This window comes from Syngnathus scovelli, chromosome 3 (assembly GCF_024217435.2).
Source record: "Syngnathus scovelli strain Florida chromosome 3, RoL_Ssco_1.2, whole genome shotgun sequence".
Classification (NCBI taxonomy): Eukaryota; Metazoa; Chordata; class Actinopteri; order Syngnathiformes; family Syngnathidae; genus Syngnathus; species Syngnathus scovelli.
The window spans coordinates 25353714-25370615 of NC_090849.1; the positions used below are offsets into that span (position 1 = coordinate 25353714).

General features: G+C 58.2%; 4 protein-coding genes across 5 annotated transcripts; 2 read left to right on the forward strand and 2 right to left on the reverse strand.

The window, feature by feature from the left end:
* Nucleotides 1–29: 29 nt before the first annotated feature.
* On the reverse strand, nucleotides 30–6844 carry LOC125993781 (netrin-G2-like). Of its 2 annotated transcripts, XM_049762669.2 has the most exons (14): nucleotides 6297–6844; nucleotides 5651–5960; nucleotides 5290–5548; nucleotides 5043–5188; nucleotides 4637–4875; nucleotides 4384–4556; nucleotides 4239–4262; nucleotides 2182–4113; nucleotides 2001–2108; nucleotides 1822–1896; nucleotides 1337–1504; nucleotides 1087–1230; nucleotides 931–1017; nucleotides 30–391 (listed from the first exon to the last, which is right to left on the reverse strand). In XM_049762669.2, exons 2-14 carry the CDS (start codon nucleotides 5855–5857, stop codon nucleotides 258–260), a joined length of 3696 nt encoding a protein of 1231 aa, XP_049618626.1. In that variant the 5' UTR covers nucleotides 5858–5960; nucleotides 6297–6844; the 3' UTR covers nucleotides 30–257. The 2 variants fall into 2 exon arrangements, with proteins under 2 accessions (XP_049618626.1, XP_049618627.1); XM_049762670.2 differs by lacking the exons at nucleotides 1822–1896; nucleotides 2001–2108; nucleotides 2182–4113.
* Nucleotides 6845–7083: 239 nt separating this feature from the next.
* On the forward strand, nucleotides 7084–9788 carry med27 (mediator complex subunit 27). Its single transcript, XM_049762758.2, has 8 exons — nucleotides 7084–7286; nucleotides 7870–8014; nucleotides 8374–8504; nucleotides 8594–8687; nucleotides 8760–8867; nucleotides 8952–8993; nucleotides 9065–9142; nucleotides 9221–9788. Exons 1-8 carry the CDS (start codon nucleotides 7084–7086, stop codon nucleotides 9353–9355), a joined length of 936 nt encoding a protein of 311 aa, XP_049618715.1. The 3' UTR covers nucleotides 9356–9788.
* Nucleotides 9789–10199: 411 nt separating this feature from the next.
* fnbp1a (formin binding protein 1a) lies at nucleotides 10200–16816 on the forward strand. The gene is made up of 18 exons (XM_049762692.2): nucleotides 10200–10435; nucleotides 10897–11012; nucleotides 11099–11149; nucleotides 11212–11359; nucleotides 11447–11509; nucleotides 11588–11683; nucleotides 11833–11847; nucleotides 11931–12059; nucleotides 12146–12292; nucleotides 12535–12717; nucleotides 12792–12983; nucleotides 13180–13194; nucleotides 13272–13381; nucleotides 13639–13771; nucleotides 15718–15830; nucleotides 15963–16102; nucleotides 16186–16338; nucleotides 16411–16816. Exons 1-18 carry the CDS (start codon nucleotides 10406–10408, stop codon nucleotides 16437–16439), a joined length of 1863 nt encoding a protein of 620 aa, XP_049618649.1. The 5' UTR covers nucleotides 10200–10405; the 3' UTR covers nucleotides 16440–16816.
* LOC125993805 (cingulin-like) lies at nucleotides 13085–15587 on the reverse strand. Its single transcript, XM_049762724.2, has one exon. It carries the CDS (start codon nucleotides 15363–15365, stop codon nucleotides 13905–13907), a length of 1461 nt encoding a protein of 486 aa, XP_049618681.1. The 5' UTR covers nucleotides 15366–15587; the 3' UTR covers nucleotides 13085–13904.
* Nucleotides 16817–16902: the final 86 nt, after the last annotated feature.

The following is a 16902-nucleotide window of genomic DNA, read 5'->3' on the forward strand; positions in this document are numbered from 1 at the left end:
TGGCTTAATCGGACAAGTGGCAACAAGGCTAAATAGGTCATTTTATTGGCATACTCTTGGGTTTGGTCAACAAATGTAATAGTGAAAAGCGAAATGTGCAGCGTTTCCCCACCAGGGCTGCGTGTAATCTTTTGCAAACATTGCTTTCCGAGATGATATCAGTCCTTTCAATCAAATGTTCCCGGCACAGAGGCTTGGTGACGTCGCGTGCGTCGCCGGATGATGACGTCGCCGAGCAGTTCCTCGATTTGATGGCTTCAAAAGGCGGCAGCGGCGATCAGGCTGAAGATGAATGGGAGGCGGAGTTGCGAAGTCATCAGCGCCGAGGCGGCGCTTGCGTCGTCAAGGCAACCGCTCTTCTTCAGACACGCGCGCCGCTCACAGTAAACGCCTGCGTGCACACGGCCGCGACATGGTCAGTGCACGCGCGCGCGCGCGCGGGCCATCTGACATGATGGGGAAAGTCAAGCTGCAAAAGCGTTCCAACACGCACGTTTGACGAAAGCTGTTGAAATTGTTTCATACAGCAGATCACCCAAATGTTCTTCCATCCATCCATCCATCCATCCATCCATCCATCCATCCATCCATCCATCCATCCATCCATCCATCCATCCATTTTTTAAACCTTTGGGGGGGGGGGACGATGTTGCAATATCTTATCATAGCGCCCTCTGTTGGAATAAATAATCGCAAATATCGAAATTCTATGATACCACACTAACACCTGATTCAAACGATCAGGGTCCTTCTCAAACTCGGACGGAGCTTGTTGATGAGCTGATCATTTGGATCAGGTTTGTTGCAGCAGGGAGAAGCGGACAGCAGGCAGGGCAGGGCAGGGCAGCCGCTCCCGAGGACCCAACTTGGCGGGGCCTCACCGTTTGAGCGAGGAAAAGAAAAAGTGCCTGCCACGATGGCGAGCCTCACCTGCAAAGCCGTCGGCACACTGGCAGCGCTGGAAGTCCAAGCATGTGCCGCCGTTGAGACAGGGGCGAGCCTCGTGGCACACGTTGACTGGACCGAGGTGAAGCTTGTTAGTTACTCATCCGCCGAGCGTCCGGCCCCTCCCCCTGCGCCGCGTACCTGTGCAGCCGGCCCCGCTGCTTCTCCTCGTGTATCCGGGCTGACATTGGTCGCAGCGCCTCCCAGCGGCGCCCTCCTTGCACTGGCACTCCCCCGAGGCGCCGCAGTGCCGAGAGCGGCTGCCGGCGTCGTTGCACTCGCACGCTGACATGCGCACGAGAACAGGATCAGGATCCGGTCCGAGTCCTGTCGGCTTTTTATCGTGTGCCTGTGCCTGCATGCGCCCATGTGTGTGCCTGCACTGACTGACCCACGCAAACGTCCTGGTGATGGAGCGGCAGGGTGTCGTTCCTGTAGTAACCGAGACGGCAGTGTTGGCAGCGATGTCCCCTGGTGTTGTGTTTGCAGCTGACGCACGTCACCACGTTCAGGAAGTCCATGAAGCTGCAGCGGTTGGAGTGGCCGTTGCACTCGCACTCTAACACAGAGAGAGCAGAAAAGCTACGCTAACATAGGCTAACGCGGCTAATTACCCATGACGGATCACAGGGTGGCGGCCGTCTCGCCGTGATCCTGACCGATGAGGTTTTGAAATGGGAGAGGGGTCAGAGTCACCCACCGGGCCGGGGCCAACTAGGCGCAGCTAAGGAGGAGCTTGGGAGGAGCTAGGGAGGAGCTAGAGGTCAATTCTGTCTGAGGTGAGGTGAGGCACCTTACCCTGGAAAGTGACATGCCAACGAGGGACAGCTAGGGAGGAGCTAGAGGTCAACTCTGAGGCGAGGCGAGCCGTCTTACCCTGGAAAGTGACATAGGCGATTTTGGAGAGCTGGCTGCTCGTCCCACTGGCGGGAATCAAAATCTTCTGAGTTGCTTGGCGGGCAAAAGCAAGAAAGGAAACAAGAACGAATGTGCAGCTGTGGCAAGGTGGCAGGGATGCTCTTGGTGCTAAAAGTAGCATCATGCTCCTTTGTTACCTTTTCTCTCATAGCCTTTTTGCTCTTCTTTCAATGCCGTCCGCGCATTCTCTTCTTCCATCTGTTTCTTCTCAGGTTGCTTCAGCCCTTCTTCTTTGGACTCAGCAGCTGTCAATCAAATACATCGTTTTTCCGCTTCAGTTGGATTCCAACGGATGGCTCGCTCGTTCTCGCTCTTCACCTTTTTGATTGCTTTGGCCCTCTTTCCTCCTGGCATCAGGCTCTCGATCCTCTTTCTCCATCGCGGCAGAAGCATCCCGTCTCGGTTCGTCGACTCGATCAGGAGAACCGGGTCGGGACGTCCGCTCGGGAATTTTGGGGTTGGAATCCAAAGACTCCGGTTCAGGTTCCCGAGGACTCGTCCGGCCTGTTTGGGAATCCAAACGACGCTCGACCGATTCCGGATTAGAACTTTCTGCCTCAGGAGGTGTTATAGGACCAATTGAATCCTGATCAATTAAATTTATTGCAGAATCTTCTGTTCTAGGACCAGTGGAGTCCCGATCCGTTGAATCGGATCCAGAAGCACGATCTTCTGGTCCAGGTCCAGTGGAACCCTTCTCAGTTAAATCTAATCCAGATTCAGGATTTAGATCTTCGGGGCCAGCTGAGTCTTGAGCTACTGAAACCGATCCAAAATCTGGACTCCAATCTTCTGTTCCAGAAGGACTGGAATCCTGAGCGCTTAAATCCAATCCAGAATTGAGACTTAATGGACTTGAATCTTCTGTTGCAGAAGGAGTTCCAGGTCCAGTGGAATCCCGGTTCTCTGAATCCAATCTAAAATTCAAATTGGAACTTGGATCAACAGAATCCAGACCCAAGACTTCTCTTCCTAGCCCGGTGGGATCCTGATCTGGAAAAGGGAAGGTGAAGTCCACTGGGGCCAAGTCCCCGGCAGGCTCTGACCAATCTGATGCCGTTGACTCTTTGTCCTGTGCGATCTCGCCGACTTGTGTAGGAGGAGCAGCAGCAGCAGAAGAAGGAGGAAGTAATTTAGGAGCGACGCCGTCAGGAGGAAGTCCGTCGGCAGAAGTTGCATCAGGAGGTGACTTTGGGCCGAGTCTGTCGGCCTGCGTTGTTCCGTCAGTCGGCAGTCCGTCCGCAGGAGCTTCTCGGGCAAAAGTCGCGTCCGGAGGTAAGCCGTCGGGAAGGATTTTCGCCAGAGGCGCTGCAGCCGTGGACGGCCGATCGGACGTTCTGCCAGGAGCGAGTCCATAGGGAGGCAGTGCTACTTTCTCAAGAGAAAAATCAGGGAGAAGATCGTCGGACGCCGGGCTGGGGAGCGAGCCATCGGGGGGAGATCCTACGGCGAGAGGTCGGTTAGACCTTCCCGTCGTCAAATCGGGATCTTCCGCGAGGAAAGACGTCGGAGGAGGCGGAGCCTCTCCAGAGGGGACCGTGCCGTCGAGAGCCATCGCGTCCGACGACCGGGAACTTGAGCTCCGAGGGGAGGAGCTGGCACCGGATGTCGGCCAGAGGTCAAAGTCTGTGCTGTCAGGGGGCGGAGTCACAGACACCTGAGCGTTAGCGCCGACGTCTGAGGTCTCCCTAGCGCCGCCGGGCACCGTCGGAGCGCCGAGGTCCATACGCTGACCGAGGGAGGTGTCGACAGCGGGAACCGGCGGGGGGACGCCGGCGCCTTCCGCTGATGCCGAGTCAGCGCTTTGCCGCTTTGGAACAGCTGAAGACCTCACGCCTTTGTCCTCTGGTGCAATCGTCACAGCGTCGGGTGCCGAAGCGTCTGTCGTCAAAGTGTAAGTCGTGGAGCCGTCGGAGCCGGAAACGCCAACGGCGCCCGCCGTCCCAGAACCACCCCAGGAAGGAGACGAGCTATCGGATGTACCCGTCCGAGTCGTCGTCGTGGCAAAAGCGGGAGTCGTGTCAGCAGAAGTGTCCGTAAAAGTCGTGAAGCTAGTAGAAGCGTCCGTCGAAAAAGTCCTATCGCCCGAGGAAGCCGTTGTCGCAGGTGTGGAAATAGCGCGAGCGCCGCTCTTGCTCTCGGGAGAAGAACCCAAAGTGGCAAAAGGAGAAAGGGAAGAAGGCTCGACGGTGGAAGTCGAGTCAGTGTCAGTGATTCCACGCGTTGAACTTCTGTCAGAGTCATCGGCCGCTGTCAGAGAAGAACATTGACGGCGGTGTTTGTGCTTAGCAAACTGTGCCAGAGATGGGAATAGTTTTCCAAATTGGGCCACCCACGAGAGTCACAAATGTAAAGAGAGGTAGACAGACACTCACCGCTCATTTCTGCTGCTGCTTCACCTAAAAGGCAAACAGGTTGGATTAAAAACAGGTCAGAGGCCTATTGATGGAAATCGAGCAAGGAGAAAAATCTGAATGCACGCGCGCGCGCACGCACGCACGACTCATCAAAAATACGTACACACATTGGCAGTCCCGCCGGGAAGCGGCAGAAAGCTGCCCGCCATCCATTTGCGGGACCGGAAGCCAGCGCCGCAGCGTTGGCAGTCCTGCCCACTGGTGTTGTGCTGACAGTCGCACGTCAAGGTGGCGTCCTGCAACCCGCACGCCGACGCGTGCAGGTTACATTGACACCTGAAAGGCGGCAAGCGCACGTCCGTGAGCCCCTCCCTATCCGGAGATTAGGACAAAACTGCCCGCGCTCGGCGGCGCACCTGGCGGGGACGTCGATGTTGGATATGGCGTAGAAGTACTTGAGCAGGTTGTCTCTCTGGACGTAGGTCCCGCCCAGGGCCGGTCGCAGGAGTCGGAGGCGAAGGTCGGTGAAGGTAAAGAAGTCCCGCAGAGCTTTGCTGCTCTGCAGCCGCGTGAACAAGGCGTCCGTGTCCAGGAGCTTCGGGCCCGCCAGCGCTCGCAAGCGGGCTCCCACCTCAAACACCACCGTCTTCTCCTCCTGGCCAGGTGGGAGTTAGGGTTAGTGCTAGTGTGCTAGTGTGCCAGCGTGCTAGCTAGCTAGAGCGCTAGCATGCCAGCTTGCCGTCTTCCCCTCCCGTCAGCGTTAGCACGTCGGCATTTGCGCTCTCCGGACCGGATCTAATGGTCGGACGGACGGACAGTCACCTTGGCCCCCAGCCATCCGGAGTACCGCTCGGTGCAGATGACCCTGGTCACGTTGCTGGGCGCCAAGTCGGACACTCGCTTGGGCGGCATGCCGAACGTCTCCATGCAGTCGTCGGCGTAGAACTGGTAGGGCCGCCACGTCAACCCTGTTGCAGGAGCGAAGCGGCACAAAGCGCGTGACTCGGGCGCGACTCGGGCGCGACTCGGGCGCGACTCGGGCACGACCTCCCCACGCGGGACCTCTCACCTTTGTCCGTGGACTTGTCCAGCACCATGCTGGTGGGGCGCCCATATTCGAAGCTGACCACCAGGTCGTCCACCACCTCCAGACTTTTGTTCCAGGACAGCGTGACGTTGGCCAACAGCGGCTCGGGATATTTGGACCACGGGACCGTCTGCCAGTAGGTGATGAGCCCGCCCCTTTCCCGGTCTCCCATCAGCTGAGGCGGGTGGGACAGGTCCGGACTGGAGGCGTCGCACTCGTCACTGCAGAGGTATGGGTTTTCCTAAAGGGTGACGCAAAGGTCCAGATGATAGTCTGGGTCGGACTGAGCCAACTTACGAGCCATTGGGATGGAAACAGCACCAAAGAATGGGAACACACTGACCAGAGTGCAGAATCGCTCGGGCGGGTCGCCGCAGGTGACTCCCGGCGGCTCCACTCGTATCTGCATGGCTTCTTTCATGTTGGCGGCTGGCGGCTGGCAGGCGGAGTCCTCCCATCCGGTGCCCGTCCCTCGGCGACAGGCATCAAATTGGCATCGAGCCGACGTGGCCAAGAGGAGCAGGAGCGGCAGGCGCTTGAGGCCGTCCATGAGGAGGTCCTCGGGGAGTCGCTTCGAGGTCACGGGCTGCTCGGAGCTGTGGGGCGTCGCTGGCTGGCTGGCATGCCGCAGGTGGGCCGCTTACCGTGGCAGCCTGTTACGTATAAAAAGACGTGCTGACACCATCTACCCCCATACTGCGTATACGGTGCACTTTTTGGCCGAGTAGAAATTGTTCAGTGCAAGTTTCGCCCATCCGCCCGCCCGAAGTGGACTTGCAGTCCTGTACGCGTACAAATTGTTCAGTGCAAGTCCCTAACGAAGTGGACTTGCAGTCAGTCGCATGGCCGTTTGCAGAGTGTCAGCTCGCACATTGGCACTCGCAGTGTAGAGCAATTGAGCCAGTGCTCAAATGGACGTCGTTGTTGACGGTTAGGGGAAATGGCCACGAGGTGGCGTTGCACTCATCCACTCGCAACAGCTCACGTACCTTTCTCTTGTTTCCTCTTGCGTGAATGAGCTGATGGAGCGCAAAAGCTGGGCTACTTTCTTATTTCCTTTTCTGCTTTCTCGATCTTTTTCTTCTCGCTGTCTTGCAGCTGTCGTTTTCTTTCACACCTCCTCCTCCTCTTCCTCCTTCTCGTCTTCTCCTAATCTCCTTCTGTCTCATCCTCTTTAGACTTGTTCGTCTGATGTTTCACTCCCTCCAGCCCCGCCTACTTTTACTTCATCGTTATAATCAATATCGTCACCATCACCATCATCATCATCATCATCATCATCATCACCAGCAGCAGCAGCAGCAGCAGCAGCAGCAGCAGCAGACCTGTCACTTTCTTATGAACATTTTACTTTATTCATCTGTGGCTCTTTCCTTTTTTTTTTTCTTCAAATGGACTTCTCACTCACGCACACATTCACACACGCGCGCACACACGCGCGCAAAAGCTCTTTACATTAAGCTCCCTTCTTAGCCCTCGGCTGAAGTTTTTTTGATTCGACAGACCACAGCTATAGCATATCAGAGCATTTATTTATTTTGAGAATGCAATTATTAGAGAATTTTTTCATGCGTTTTGTCCACACATGGTTTAGTTGACTATTGTGTGAGCCGCCGCTTATCCTTTTCAAACGTTCTATCTTCCTGATCCATGAAGAAGTCCAGAAACGTTGGAAAGTACTGTCGTTTCCTCATGTTGGACAAAATCATGAACGCAGCATCGGCGATTCCCGTGTGCTGACGTCATCGGCGAGCGACAGCCTAGGACGACGACAAGATGGCGGACGCGGTGAGCGTTGGTGTTAATCTGGACGCCTTTTCTCACGCCATTAGCGGCATTCAGGCGCTGCGCTCCAGCGTCAGCCGTGTCTTCGAGTCCCTGAAGGACGGGATGAAGAACCGTGAGACACTGGAAGGCCGCGAGAAGCAATTTATCGCCAACTTCCAGGAGAACCTGCAGGCGGTCAACAGGGACCTCAAGTCAGTAACTCGCGTCGCCTCGCCTCGCCTCGCCTCGCCTCGCCTCGCCTCGCCTCGCCTCGCCTCGCTTCACTTCGCGTCGCACCTCACACGTTGAGCATTTCTTTTCGAGCGGATTGCAGAAGCAACGCTTTTCCTGTCATGCGGCGAGGAGATGATCTGGACAGCCGGCCGGTCTCCTTGAGTGCCCAACGGAGCTTTGGACAGGATGCTACTTTTACATGAAATTGTCCAAGGATTGCAAAGCAATTGATCACGATGGTCATGATTGAAGCTAGCAATTACAGTGATTCTCCAATTTGCCCTTTGACTAGATTTTTGGAGCGAGCCAAGCAAGCCCTGTTTCTCAGGACAAGCGCTTGTTGGCGGACGGTACATCCCAGCCTATTCATTAAGTCAAGCTCTGCCATCATTTCAGAGTTTTCAATGGGTCTTTGGCAGCTCCAAGTGTCCAAAATCAATAGAACCGGCAAAAGCCACTAAGACGGAGGCGACGAGCACGTGGCCGGGGTCGTCGGGCCCCGTCTCGCCCGTGGCTCGGTGAGCTCTAGCCCGCTTGTCTCTTTGTGTTTGCCGTCGCCAGCGAGCTGGAGCGCCTGAGTGGCCTGGTGGGCCGCCCGTCCGAGTCGCATCCCCTGCACAACAGCGGCCTCCTCAGTCTGGATCCGGTCCAGGACAAGACGCCGCTCTACTCGCAGCTGCTGCAGGCCTACAAGTGGTCCAACAAGGTGAGGCCCTCCCTCGGGCTCGGCCTTCCCTCGGGCTCGGCCTTCCCTCGGGCTCGGCCTTCCCTCGGGCTCGGCCTTCCCTCGGGCTCGGCCTTCCCTCGGGCTCGGCCTTCCCTCGGGCTCGGCCTTCCCTCGGGCTCGGCCTTCCCTCGGGCTCGGCCTTCCCTCGGGCTCGGCCTTCCCTCGGGCTCGGCCTTCCCTCGGGCTCGGCCTTCCCTCGGGCTCGGCCTTCCCTCGGGCTCGGCCCTCCCTCGGGCTCGGCCCTCCCTCGGGCTCGGCCCTCCCTCGGGCTCGGCCCTCCCTCGGGCTCGGCCCTCCCTCGGGCCGGCTCACCGGCGCTTTGCTTTGCACCTCGGCAGCTGCAGTACCACGCCGGCCTGGCCTCCAGTCTGCTGAACCAGCAGTCGCTCAAGCGCTCGGCCAATCAGATGGGAGCCTCGGCCAAGCGACGGCCCAAAGTCCAGCCCAGCACCCTGGTCCTCCCCCCGCAGTGAGTAGATCAAACGAGTCCGGCCTCCCCACATTTGACGTCACGGGAGGAAAGCCCGGTCGTTTGCGTGCACTCCATTTTTTTTCCAGGTACGTGGATGACGTGATTTCTCGGATCGGCCGCCTGTTTCCCGACATGAGCATCGAACTTTTCCGACCGAACGGAACGTCCGCCGTGCTGCTGGTACGAGGCCGCTCGCTCGCCCACCCACCTCTAGCGTGCTAACCAGCTGAGGCGTAACTTCCTGTTGGTCAGGTGACGCTGGGCAAAGTGCTGAAGGCTATCGTGGTGATGCGCTCACTCTTCATCGACCGAACGTTGGTGCGGGGCTTCAACGAGAACGTTTACGACCACGGCGGCAAGGTGAGAGCCCGCACGTTACCCCCTGTTCCTTAGGGTTAGGGTTAGTGTGCATGCGTGCGTCTTTTCACTTTCCCTCCTCTGCAGCTGGACATCTGGACCAAGTCGCAGCATCAGGTCTTTCAAAAGGTGAGTGAGGCCAGGGCAGGGCAGGGCCGGGGTCGACGGCGGCACCTGCTGATCGGCGCTGTGCTCACTAGGTAACGGACCACGCCACCACCGCCCTGCTGCACTACCAACTGCCGCAGATGCCCGACGTAGTGGTGCGCTCCTTCATGGTCAGGAAAAAAGCATCAGGCAGGCAGGCGCCGGGTGTCCACGTGTGCTCTCGTTCATGTGTGCCAATGTGTGCGCAGACTTGGCTGAGGAGCTACATCAAGCTCTTCCAGTCTCCGTGTCAGCGATGCGGTCACTTCCTGCAGGACGGCCTACCTCCAACGTGGAGGGACTTCAGGACCTTAGAAGCCTTCCATGACACCTGCCGCATGTGAAAAAGGAAAAAAAAAAAAGCACAGGCACACGCAGTTCATTTCAGGCTCGAGTGGTGTTTGCGTTGAACCTTGGCCATCTCCTGGTGGGCTGCAATCATCTTCATCTCCCCCCTTCTGGAAAATGTTAAATGCTCCCCAAAGGATTTGCACCAGTGCTAATGAGGAGCGCATCGGTGTGCCCTTCATGACTCATTGATGAAGGTCAATTAGGCGGCGGCGGCGTGCTGTCGTGGATGTCGCACCTGAACGCCACCTGCCCGTCAACCCCCCCACCACCCCCGAGACCCACCGCCGCTTTTTCTTTTGCAGCCTCTAGTTCACCGCTCCAGCCGGGATCTCCGACTTTTGGCTCCAGACGCAAGCCGAGCATAAGCTCAAAGTTGACGTCAACGGATAAAAAATGAGAAAAGGAAATAAAGTTGTGTTCCACCAAGTTGGAAGCTATGTTTTACTTGTATTTTTCTCCACCTGTTTAGAGCCAGTGGCGCTGCAAATTTGGAAGCAATGTTTTTCTTGTATTTGTCTCCACCTGTTGAGGGCTACGCTACGCTGTGCTGCGCTGCACCGGCGCGCGCATGCGCACGGCCCGCAGATTTAACCATACATTTCCGAGTATTTCTGATTTACTCAATCATGTAAGATCAGCACAACACAATACAAAGGGGACGCGGAGGTTCAGGGTTAATTGTACATTTCGATGAAGTGTTTTGCAAGGAACCTCTTTCTTTCTAATGCAATGTTTTCGAAGGTGGCAAAAAGTCGTCCGAGGTGGAAGCTGCAGATGGAGCCACCTCTGTACAATGAAGCGGACTCTGCACAATGAAGCGGCCACTGCGCATGCTCGGGCGCGTGCGCGCGCTGCCTGCCTGGCGCCCTCTCGGAGACAACAAAGGCTAGGCGCGTGACCGCGTCGGTTGCTGCTTGGGTTCTCGCCACTGCGCACGCGCAGGTACGGACAGACTCACGGCGGTCGGGCGGCTTCGGCGAGAAGGAAGACGAAGAAGAGGAGGTGGAGGAGAAAGAGGAGGAGGAGGAGGAAGAGGAGACGACATGAGCGTCAACTGGGGCGCGGAGCTGTGGGTACGTACCGCGGAAGGCACCTGCGGCGCGTGCTCGTGCGTACGTGTGTGTCCCGCTGCCGGGCGGCGGCTCGTGTCCGCTGTCAGCACGTTGGAATCGCGAGGTAGGGAGGCCTCGATGGATGGATGGATGGATGGATGGATGGATGGATGGATGGATGGATGGATGGATGGATGGATGGATGGACGGACGGACGGACGGACGGACGGACGGACGGACGGGCTTACTCAACCTGCCCAGTGTTGCGTGCACTGTTTCAAGTCAAAGCGTGCAGCTAACTGCATATCAGTCTTAAGTGCAGGTCCTCGGGTCCTTGTCTCTAGACCCGGTCTAGTTTGGAAGATGCGCCAGAGGCCCAGTCTGGTGCGTGAGAGCTTGAGCTCTCTGTGCAGCGCTGCAAGCGTTTCCTCGGGTCCCAGCGTTGGCCCTGTGGTCCAGCTTTTGTCTTCTTACTGAACCAGGACCAGTTTGACAATCTGGAGAAACACACCAGCTGGGGCATCGACTTCCTAGAGAAGTACACCAAGTTTGTCAAAGAGCGAGCCGACATCGAACTCAACTACGCCAAACAGATGAGGTGAGCCTCGTTGGATGCGTGCGGCGTGACATGCGCGGCGGCCGTGACATGCATGGCGGCCGTGACATAACGCTGCACATTTTCAGGAGCCTGTCAAAGAAGTATCTTCCCAAGAGGAGCAGAGAAGATGACGGCAGGTCAGTCCACCGTGGGCTCTTTTCAAACGGGTTCTTCACGTGTTTCTAACCCTAACCCACAGGTACACGTGGTGCGCCGCCTTCGGCGCCACCCTGGCGCAGCTGGGTGAGCTGGCGGCGCAGAGAGAGGAAGTGGCCGACAGGCTGGGCTCGCACGTCGCCGCCGACCTCGGCAGGTTCACGCAGGAGCTCAAGGCCGAGAGGAAGTCGGTCAGATTGCGCGAGCGAGCCAGCCAGCCAGCCAGCCAGCTCTAAGCGGGACGACTCGCAAACTCCTTCCTACTTTTCCCTCCCCAGCATTTCCAAGATGGCCGCCGTGCCCAGCAGCACATTGAAAATTCCTGGAAGCAACTGGAGTCTGTGAGTTGAGGCGACTCGGCGGACGCCGTCAGGCCCGGCGGGCCTTTGCGTTTTGAACGACGACTTGTGGCGTTGCAGGCCAAACGGCGTTTTGAGCGCGACAGCAAGGAGGCCGAGCGAGCTCGGCACACGTGCGACAGGATGGACGCGGACGACGACGTGGACGCCGAGAAGGTGGGCCACAAACAACACGGCCTTTGCTCCGTTGCTACTCCGGTCCAGTCGTCTCTCGCCCGTCCGTCCTTTCGGATTGTTGACGTGACGCGCTGAAGAATAACGAGTAACTGTGTCAACTGTGTCTTGTGTGTGTTTGCCGGTGTCAGCGCTGCTCCCTGAAGGTCAGATTTGGCCCTTTTGCAAATCCCAAGCACAAGAAGGTGTGCGTGCGTGCGCCGCAAGTCTGGCTGGCTTTTATCTTCAGGCCCGTCAGGCGGCGCAACAAAAGCAGCTAACGGCCCGAGAGTCCGAGAAGGAATATTTGAACGCTTTGAGCCAGTTTAACCGGGACCAGCACCAGCACTACCGCACCATGGTTCCTGTCATCTACCAGGTGAGAGTGGCTGACCCTGGGCTGCGCTGGGCCGGGCCGGGCCGGCCCGGGCTTTTCCATTGCTCAAACGCGTTTGCGTGTGTCAGCGCATCCAGGAAATGGAGGAGCGGCGCATCGAGCGCGTGGGCGCGGCCATGCGCTCGTCAGCCGAGGCGGAGAAGAAATCGCTTCCCGTCGTCAGCCGTTGTCTGGACGCCATGATGGAGGCCGCCCACAGTATCCACGCCCGCACGGTGAGCGCGCCCTTCCTTCCTTCCTTCCTTCCTTCCTTCCTTCCTTCCTTCCTTCCTTCCTTCCTTCCTTCCTTCCTTCCTTCCTTCCTTCCTTCCTTCCTTCCCTTCCTTCCTTCCCTTCCTTCCTTCCTTCCTTCCTTCCTTCCTTCCTTCCTTCCTTCCTTCCTTCCTTCCTTCCTCCCTTCCTCCCTCCCTCCCTCCCTCGGCCGGGCCCACGCTGACGAGAGCCGACGGCTCCTCAGGACACGCTGGCGGTGGTGCACGCGTACAAGTCGGGCTTCGAGCCGCCGGGCGACGTGGACGTGGAGGAGCATGCCGCCGCCGCCGCCATGAGGCGGAGCGTGTCCGAGTCCAGCTACCTGGACGGCCACGTGGAGGGACGCAGGCGGGGCAGGAAGCTGTGGCCTTTCCTCCGCAGGAACAAAGTAGGCTCGTCTGTGCGCGCCCCGCCCATCTATGCGCTTCCGTGACCCCTGAGCCTGCCCGACCTCTCTCTCAGTTGCTGAATCTGCTGCCGTCGCCTCGCCAGCCCCCGCCGCCGCCGCCTGCCTCGCCTTCTCCGGGGGGCGCGGCCGGCAGCCCGCAGTCCCCTCCCCCAGCCGCCAGGGAGCCCATCGCGCGGCGGCTCAACGACCTCATGACCTCCGGCTCCCGGAGCAGGAAGCAGTGCCTGCGCAGCATCAAGAGAGGAGTAGGCCCTACAAATTTCACGTTGGCGTACGCTCGCAAACACGCATGCAAGACTCATTTTCAGAAGGGGGGGGACAACAACATTTGAACGACAACGTGGTATTTTCCAACAATTGTTTACATTTCGTGCACACATGAAAGCTTTTGATGGACTTCCTAACTCCAAATGTCCTTCCTTCAACGCTCCCTTTGGACAGCTGTCACTCAAGCTGGTGAGTAGCACAGGCGCGGCGGTGGGCCAGCCCCCGGCCGGCCGTGATGTGGTCATCGACGTGTGCCGTGGTTTCAGGGCTCCTCCCCTGCGGACTGCAGCCACCTTCCCGTCGAGCAACGACGGAATAAGCTTCAGAACCGAATTCGCCGCATCGGACAAGAGATCCTGCGAGAGCGAGAGCAAAGGTGACGCTCGTTAGCTTGGCGTTAGCTTAGCTCCGAGAGCCCGAGCTTAGCATATGCCAGAAGACCAAACGAGGGCGCGAGCGAGTAGCACAGGTCCCATTAGCATAGCATTAGCTTTGCACCAGCCGGGATGCAGTCTCTCGCCACTCCTTAGCGTTAGCCCCGCATGAGGTCCAAGCGCGCCTCCTTAGATTAGGCAGAAGAGCGTGAGAGAGCGCAAGTGATGTCACTTCCTTCTCTGCTGTGTTTGTTTCCAGGGAGGCGCTGGTGAAGATGAAGGCGGTGTACAACCAGAACCCCACGCTGGGAGACGGCGCCGCCCTGGAGCCACGATTGGACGAGGTCAGGCGGAGCCTGCACAGGCTGGAGGAGGAGCTTCGGAACAACCAGGTGGGCGCGCCAAGATCGACTGACCGCTGTCCGTCCGTCTTGAGTGTGTGTTTGCTTTTGTGTGTGTGTGTTTGCTTTTGTGTGGTGTGCGCGTGGGCGCGTGGGTGGCCACCCAGCACGCGCCCGATGGCGTTCACGGTCGGTTGGTCCTGGCCATGGCGAGGGGCGGAGCCAGTTGCCGAAGTTGATGCGTGACGTCGTTTAGCTCCGCCTTGACCTTGGCGATCTCCAACCGCTGCTCGTTGATGATCTTGATGAGGTCTCCTCGGCAACGGTCCAGCTTCTGGAGCCTCTTCTGGGTCTCTGTGTCTTTCTGCTCCAGCTGGCGCCGCAGACTCTGGATGGTCTTCTCAAACTGGTCCGACTGCAGCTTGTTGGACTCCAAGAACTTTGCAATCTTTTCCTCGATGGTGTCCACGCAGACGTCCTGGTCGCCCGTGATGTACTTCCTCTTGAGGCTGGTGATGGCTTTGGTGAAGGTCTTTGGCCTGTTGATGAGCGAGATGGAGGTCTCCAGGTCCTCGCGGAACCTGCGTATGTAGGTGTCTTTGGTGAGGAGCACGCACTCCAGACTCTTAACGCTGGCCTGGTGGGCCTTGACGCGGCCCTCGTGGAACTTGATCTTCTCGGCCAGGTCGTCGGCCTGCATCTTGGCCAGGGCCAGGTCCTTCTTGGTGACCTTGTGGGCAGCCTGCTCGCCCGTGTACTCGGCCCTCAGGGCCTCTATGTCGCTCTCCATGTGTCGGAGCGATTCCCTCAGAGTGGCGGCTCCTCGCTCCTCGCGTTGGAGCTGCGCGTTGACCACCTCCTTGTGCGTCTGCAATTCGCTGATGTCGGCCAGCTTGGCCTTGAGCTCTTTGCTCTTCTGCTCCTCGGACTTCTTGAGGGCTTCCTTCTTCTCCATCAGGTCGTCGGTGGTGTTGGTGAGCGCCGTCACCTTGTTGGAGAGCGCGTTCTTCTGCATCTGGATGAGTCTCATCTCCACGCCATGGTCGTACTGCAGTTTGTCGCGAATGCTCTTTTGGGCTTCCAGCTCCTCCTGCCGCTCGCTCAGCGCTGCCTGGAGCTTGCGTTTGTCCTCGGCCAGCTCCTCCGCCTGTTTGCCCATCTTGTCCGTCTGGGCCTGGAGCGCGGCCGCCTGCTTGGCAAAGGCCTCGTCCTTCTCGCGCAGCTTCTCCTTCCACCCGTCGTCCACCTTCCGCAGTTGCTCGCTGTGCCTCTGGGCCTGGGCTTCCAGGTTCTTCTGCCAGGCGACCAGTGCCGCCTCCAGCTCGCCGATCTTCTCCTCCAGCTGAGCCCGCAGCGCCTTCAGGTCTCTGGCCTCAGATTCGATCAGGCACTTCCTCTGCTCCAGCGAGAAGATCTGGGCTTTGTGGACTCTCACCTGGGTCATCAGCTCCTCCTCGTCTTTGCCGGCCGCGTCCAGTTTCTCCCGCAGCGCCCGGTTCTGAGACTCCAGAGCCTCCACCTTGACATCGTGGCTCAGTCGATCGCTCTGCCACAGCTTTTTGAACTCGTCCTGCTTCTGGACCAGCCTCCTGATCTTCCAGTTCACCTCCTTCCTGGAGTCCGGGCTTTGGTTGGGGTTGGACATGGCGGGCGGCCGAGATTCGCGTCCGATTTGATTCGATTGGCTCGTCGGCGGGCAAAATGCACTAAGGAGTCGGCTGCTCCGACCCGACTTTGCGCCTGATGTGGTGGCCGAGGCTCAAGGGGTTGTCGGCGTGGCTCGTCTGATGGCCCCTCATCCGATGGCCCCCCCACCCCCAGCGGCGCTCCGACAAAGGGTGGCCATCTTTGATGACGCGGCCGGTCTGTGATGACGTCGCTGTGATGAGGTCATTGCGCGGCGAAGCGCGCCAGCTCGTCTGTCTGTGATGTCGCTGGAGTGACGATGTCGCCGCTTTTTTGGTTGTCCTCTTCAAGCGCCCGTCCGTGTGTTCCAGGCGTGGCTGGCGGAGGCCGAGCAGGGTGTGAGCGCGCGTCTCCCGCCTGACCCGATATGTACACCGGGAATTGGGAAACGGGTGGAGGCCACCGGTCCGGACAGCAGAGAAAGGTGAACAAACGCACGCAAGCACGCACGCACGCACGCACGCACGCACGCACGCACGCACACGCTTGTTCCTCCTCGCTCTTGCGGTCTTGCTGGCTTGCCTTTTGAGATGGCGCTCGCTTGTTGTGGTTGCAGTCCCGACGGCAGCTACACGGAAGAGCCCGGCGCTGAGCTCCACTTCTCCAAGTCCCGGAGCTCCGACTTTGACGACGACTTTGACGATGAGCCGCCGCCGCCCAGCATCGGAACCTGCAAGTCGCTCTACCCGTTCCGAGGTAGCCCGGAGCTCGACCTGCACGCGTTTGTGATCTTGATGATGATGATGATGATGATGCCGGCGGCGGCGGCGGCATCTCAGGTCAAAACGAGGGCACGCTGTCCATGGGTGAGGGGGAACTTTTGAGCGTGGTGGAGGAGGACAAAGGTGACGGGTGGACGCGCGTGCGCAGGAACGCGGATGAAGAAGGATACGTGCCCACCTCCTACATCAAAGTCTTCATTGAGGCCAAAGGTCAACGCCCCAAAACGCAGACAATAATGGTGTTCATAGCGTGCGCAACTCTTTATTTGCATGTGTGTGCAGGCTTTGTGCAGGCGAGTCGTCTGGTGTGAGGAGACAGCAGATGGCGGCGGCGGCGTCCTCACGGTCACACCTTTGGTAACCATGGTCACGGCGGTCTCCGTGGTAACTGCACTAAGCTAAATTCTGTCTCAGTGCGACTACACGCAGACGCCCACCCTACAGTCAAGGAAAGTTCCAAAGTTGTGTTCGGGCTTCCCGTTTGGCGCCACTCGGGATGAAATTCCTTCAAATCAAAAAGCTCCATTTTGAAGTCGTAATGCAGGAAGAGCCGAGTGTGTGAAATTGGACTCCCCCGCAAGCCCACTGTCGTCGTCGTGTCTTCTTTTCTACGTGTTTTTTTTTTTTTTTTTAACCCCTTCCTGTACGTGCCCCGTTTCAAAGTAAAAGAACTCGACTCAGCCTGTGATTTGACGTGTGCGTTTATTGTGAAGGTTTGTCCTCGTCACTGACAACTCGAAGGTATTACAGAGGATCTCATTTGGAATTTATTTG

What these genes read in the sequence shown, in the direction of transcription:
- LOC125993805 (XM_049762724.2), bottom strand. Translation starts at nt 15,365, where the DNA reads ATGTCCAACCCCAACCAAAGCCCGGACTCCAGGAAGGAGGTGAACTGG.
- LOC125993781 (XM_049762669.2), bottom strand. Translation starts at nt 5,857, where the DNA reads ATGGACGGCCTCAAGCGCCTGCCGCTCCTGCTCCTCTTGGCCACGTCG. An exon ending in AAAAGGCTATGAGAGAAAAG is followed by an intron (nt 1,897 to 2,000) that starts GTAACAAAGGAG and finishes TTGCCCGCCAAG; the next exon opens with CAACTCAGAAGATTTTGATT. An exon ending in GTGTGCCGACGGCTTTGCAG is followed by an intron (nt 392 to 930) that starts GTGAGGCTCGCC and finishes GTGTGCACGCAG; the next exon opens with GCGTTTACTGTGAGCGGCGC.
- fnbp1a (XM_049762692.2), top strand. Translation starts at nt 10,406, where the DNA reads ATGAGCGTCAACTGGGGCGCGGAGCTGTGG. An exon ending in ACTGGGGCGCGGAGCTGTGG is followed by an intron (nt 10,436 to 10,896) that starts GTACGTACCGCG and finishes TTACTGAACCAG; the next exon opens with GACCAGTTTGACAATCTGGA. An exon ending in AACTACGCCAAACAGATGAG is followed by an intron (nt 11,013 to 11,098) that starts GTGAGCCTCGTT and finishes GCACATTTTCAG; the next exon opens with GAGCCTGTCAAAGAAGTATC.
- med27 (XM_049762758.2), top strand. Translation starts at nt 7,084, where the DNA reads ATGGCGGACGCGGTGAGCGTTGGTGTTAATCTGGACGCCTTTTCTCAC. An exon ending in CCTACAAGTGGTCCAACAAG is followed by an intron (nt 8,015 to 8,373) that starts GTGAGGCCCTCC and finishes GCACCTCGGCAG; the next exon opens with CTGCAGTACCACGCCGGCCT. An exon ending in AGCATCAGGTCTTTCAAAAG is followed by an intron (nt 8,994 to 9,064) that starts GTGAGTGAGGCC and finishes TGTGCTCACTAG; the next exon opens with GTAACGGACCACGCCACCAC.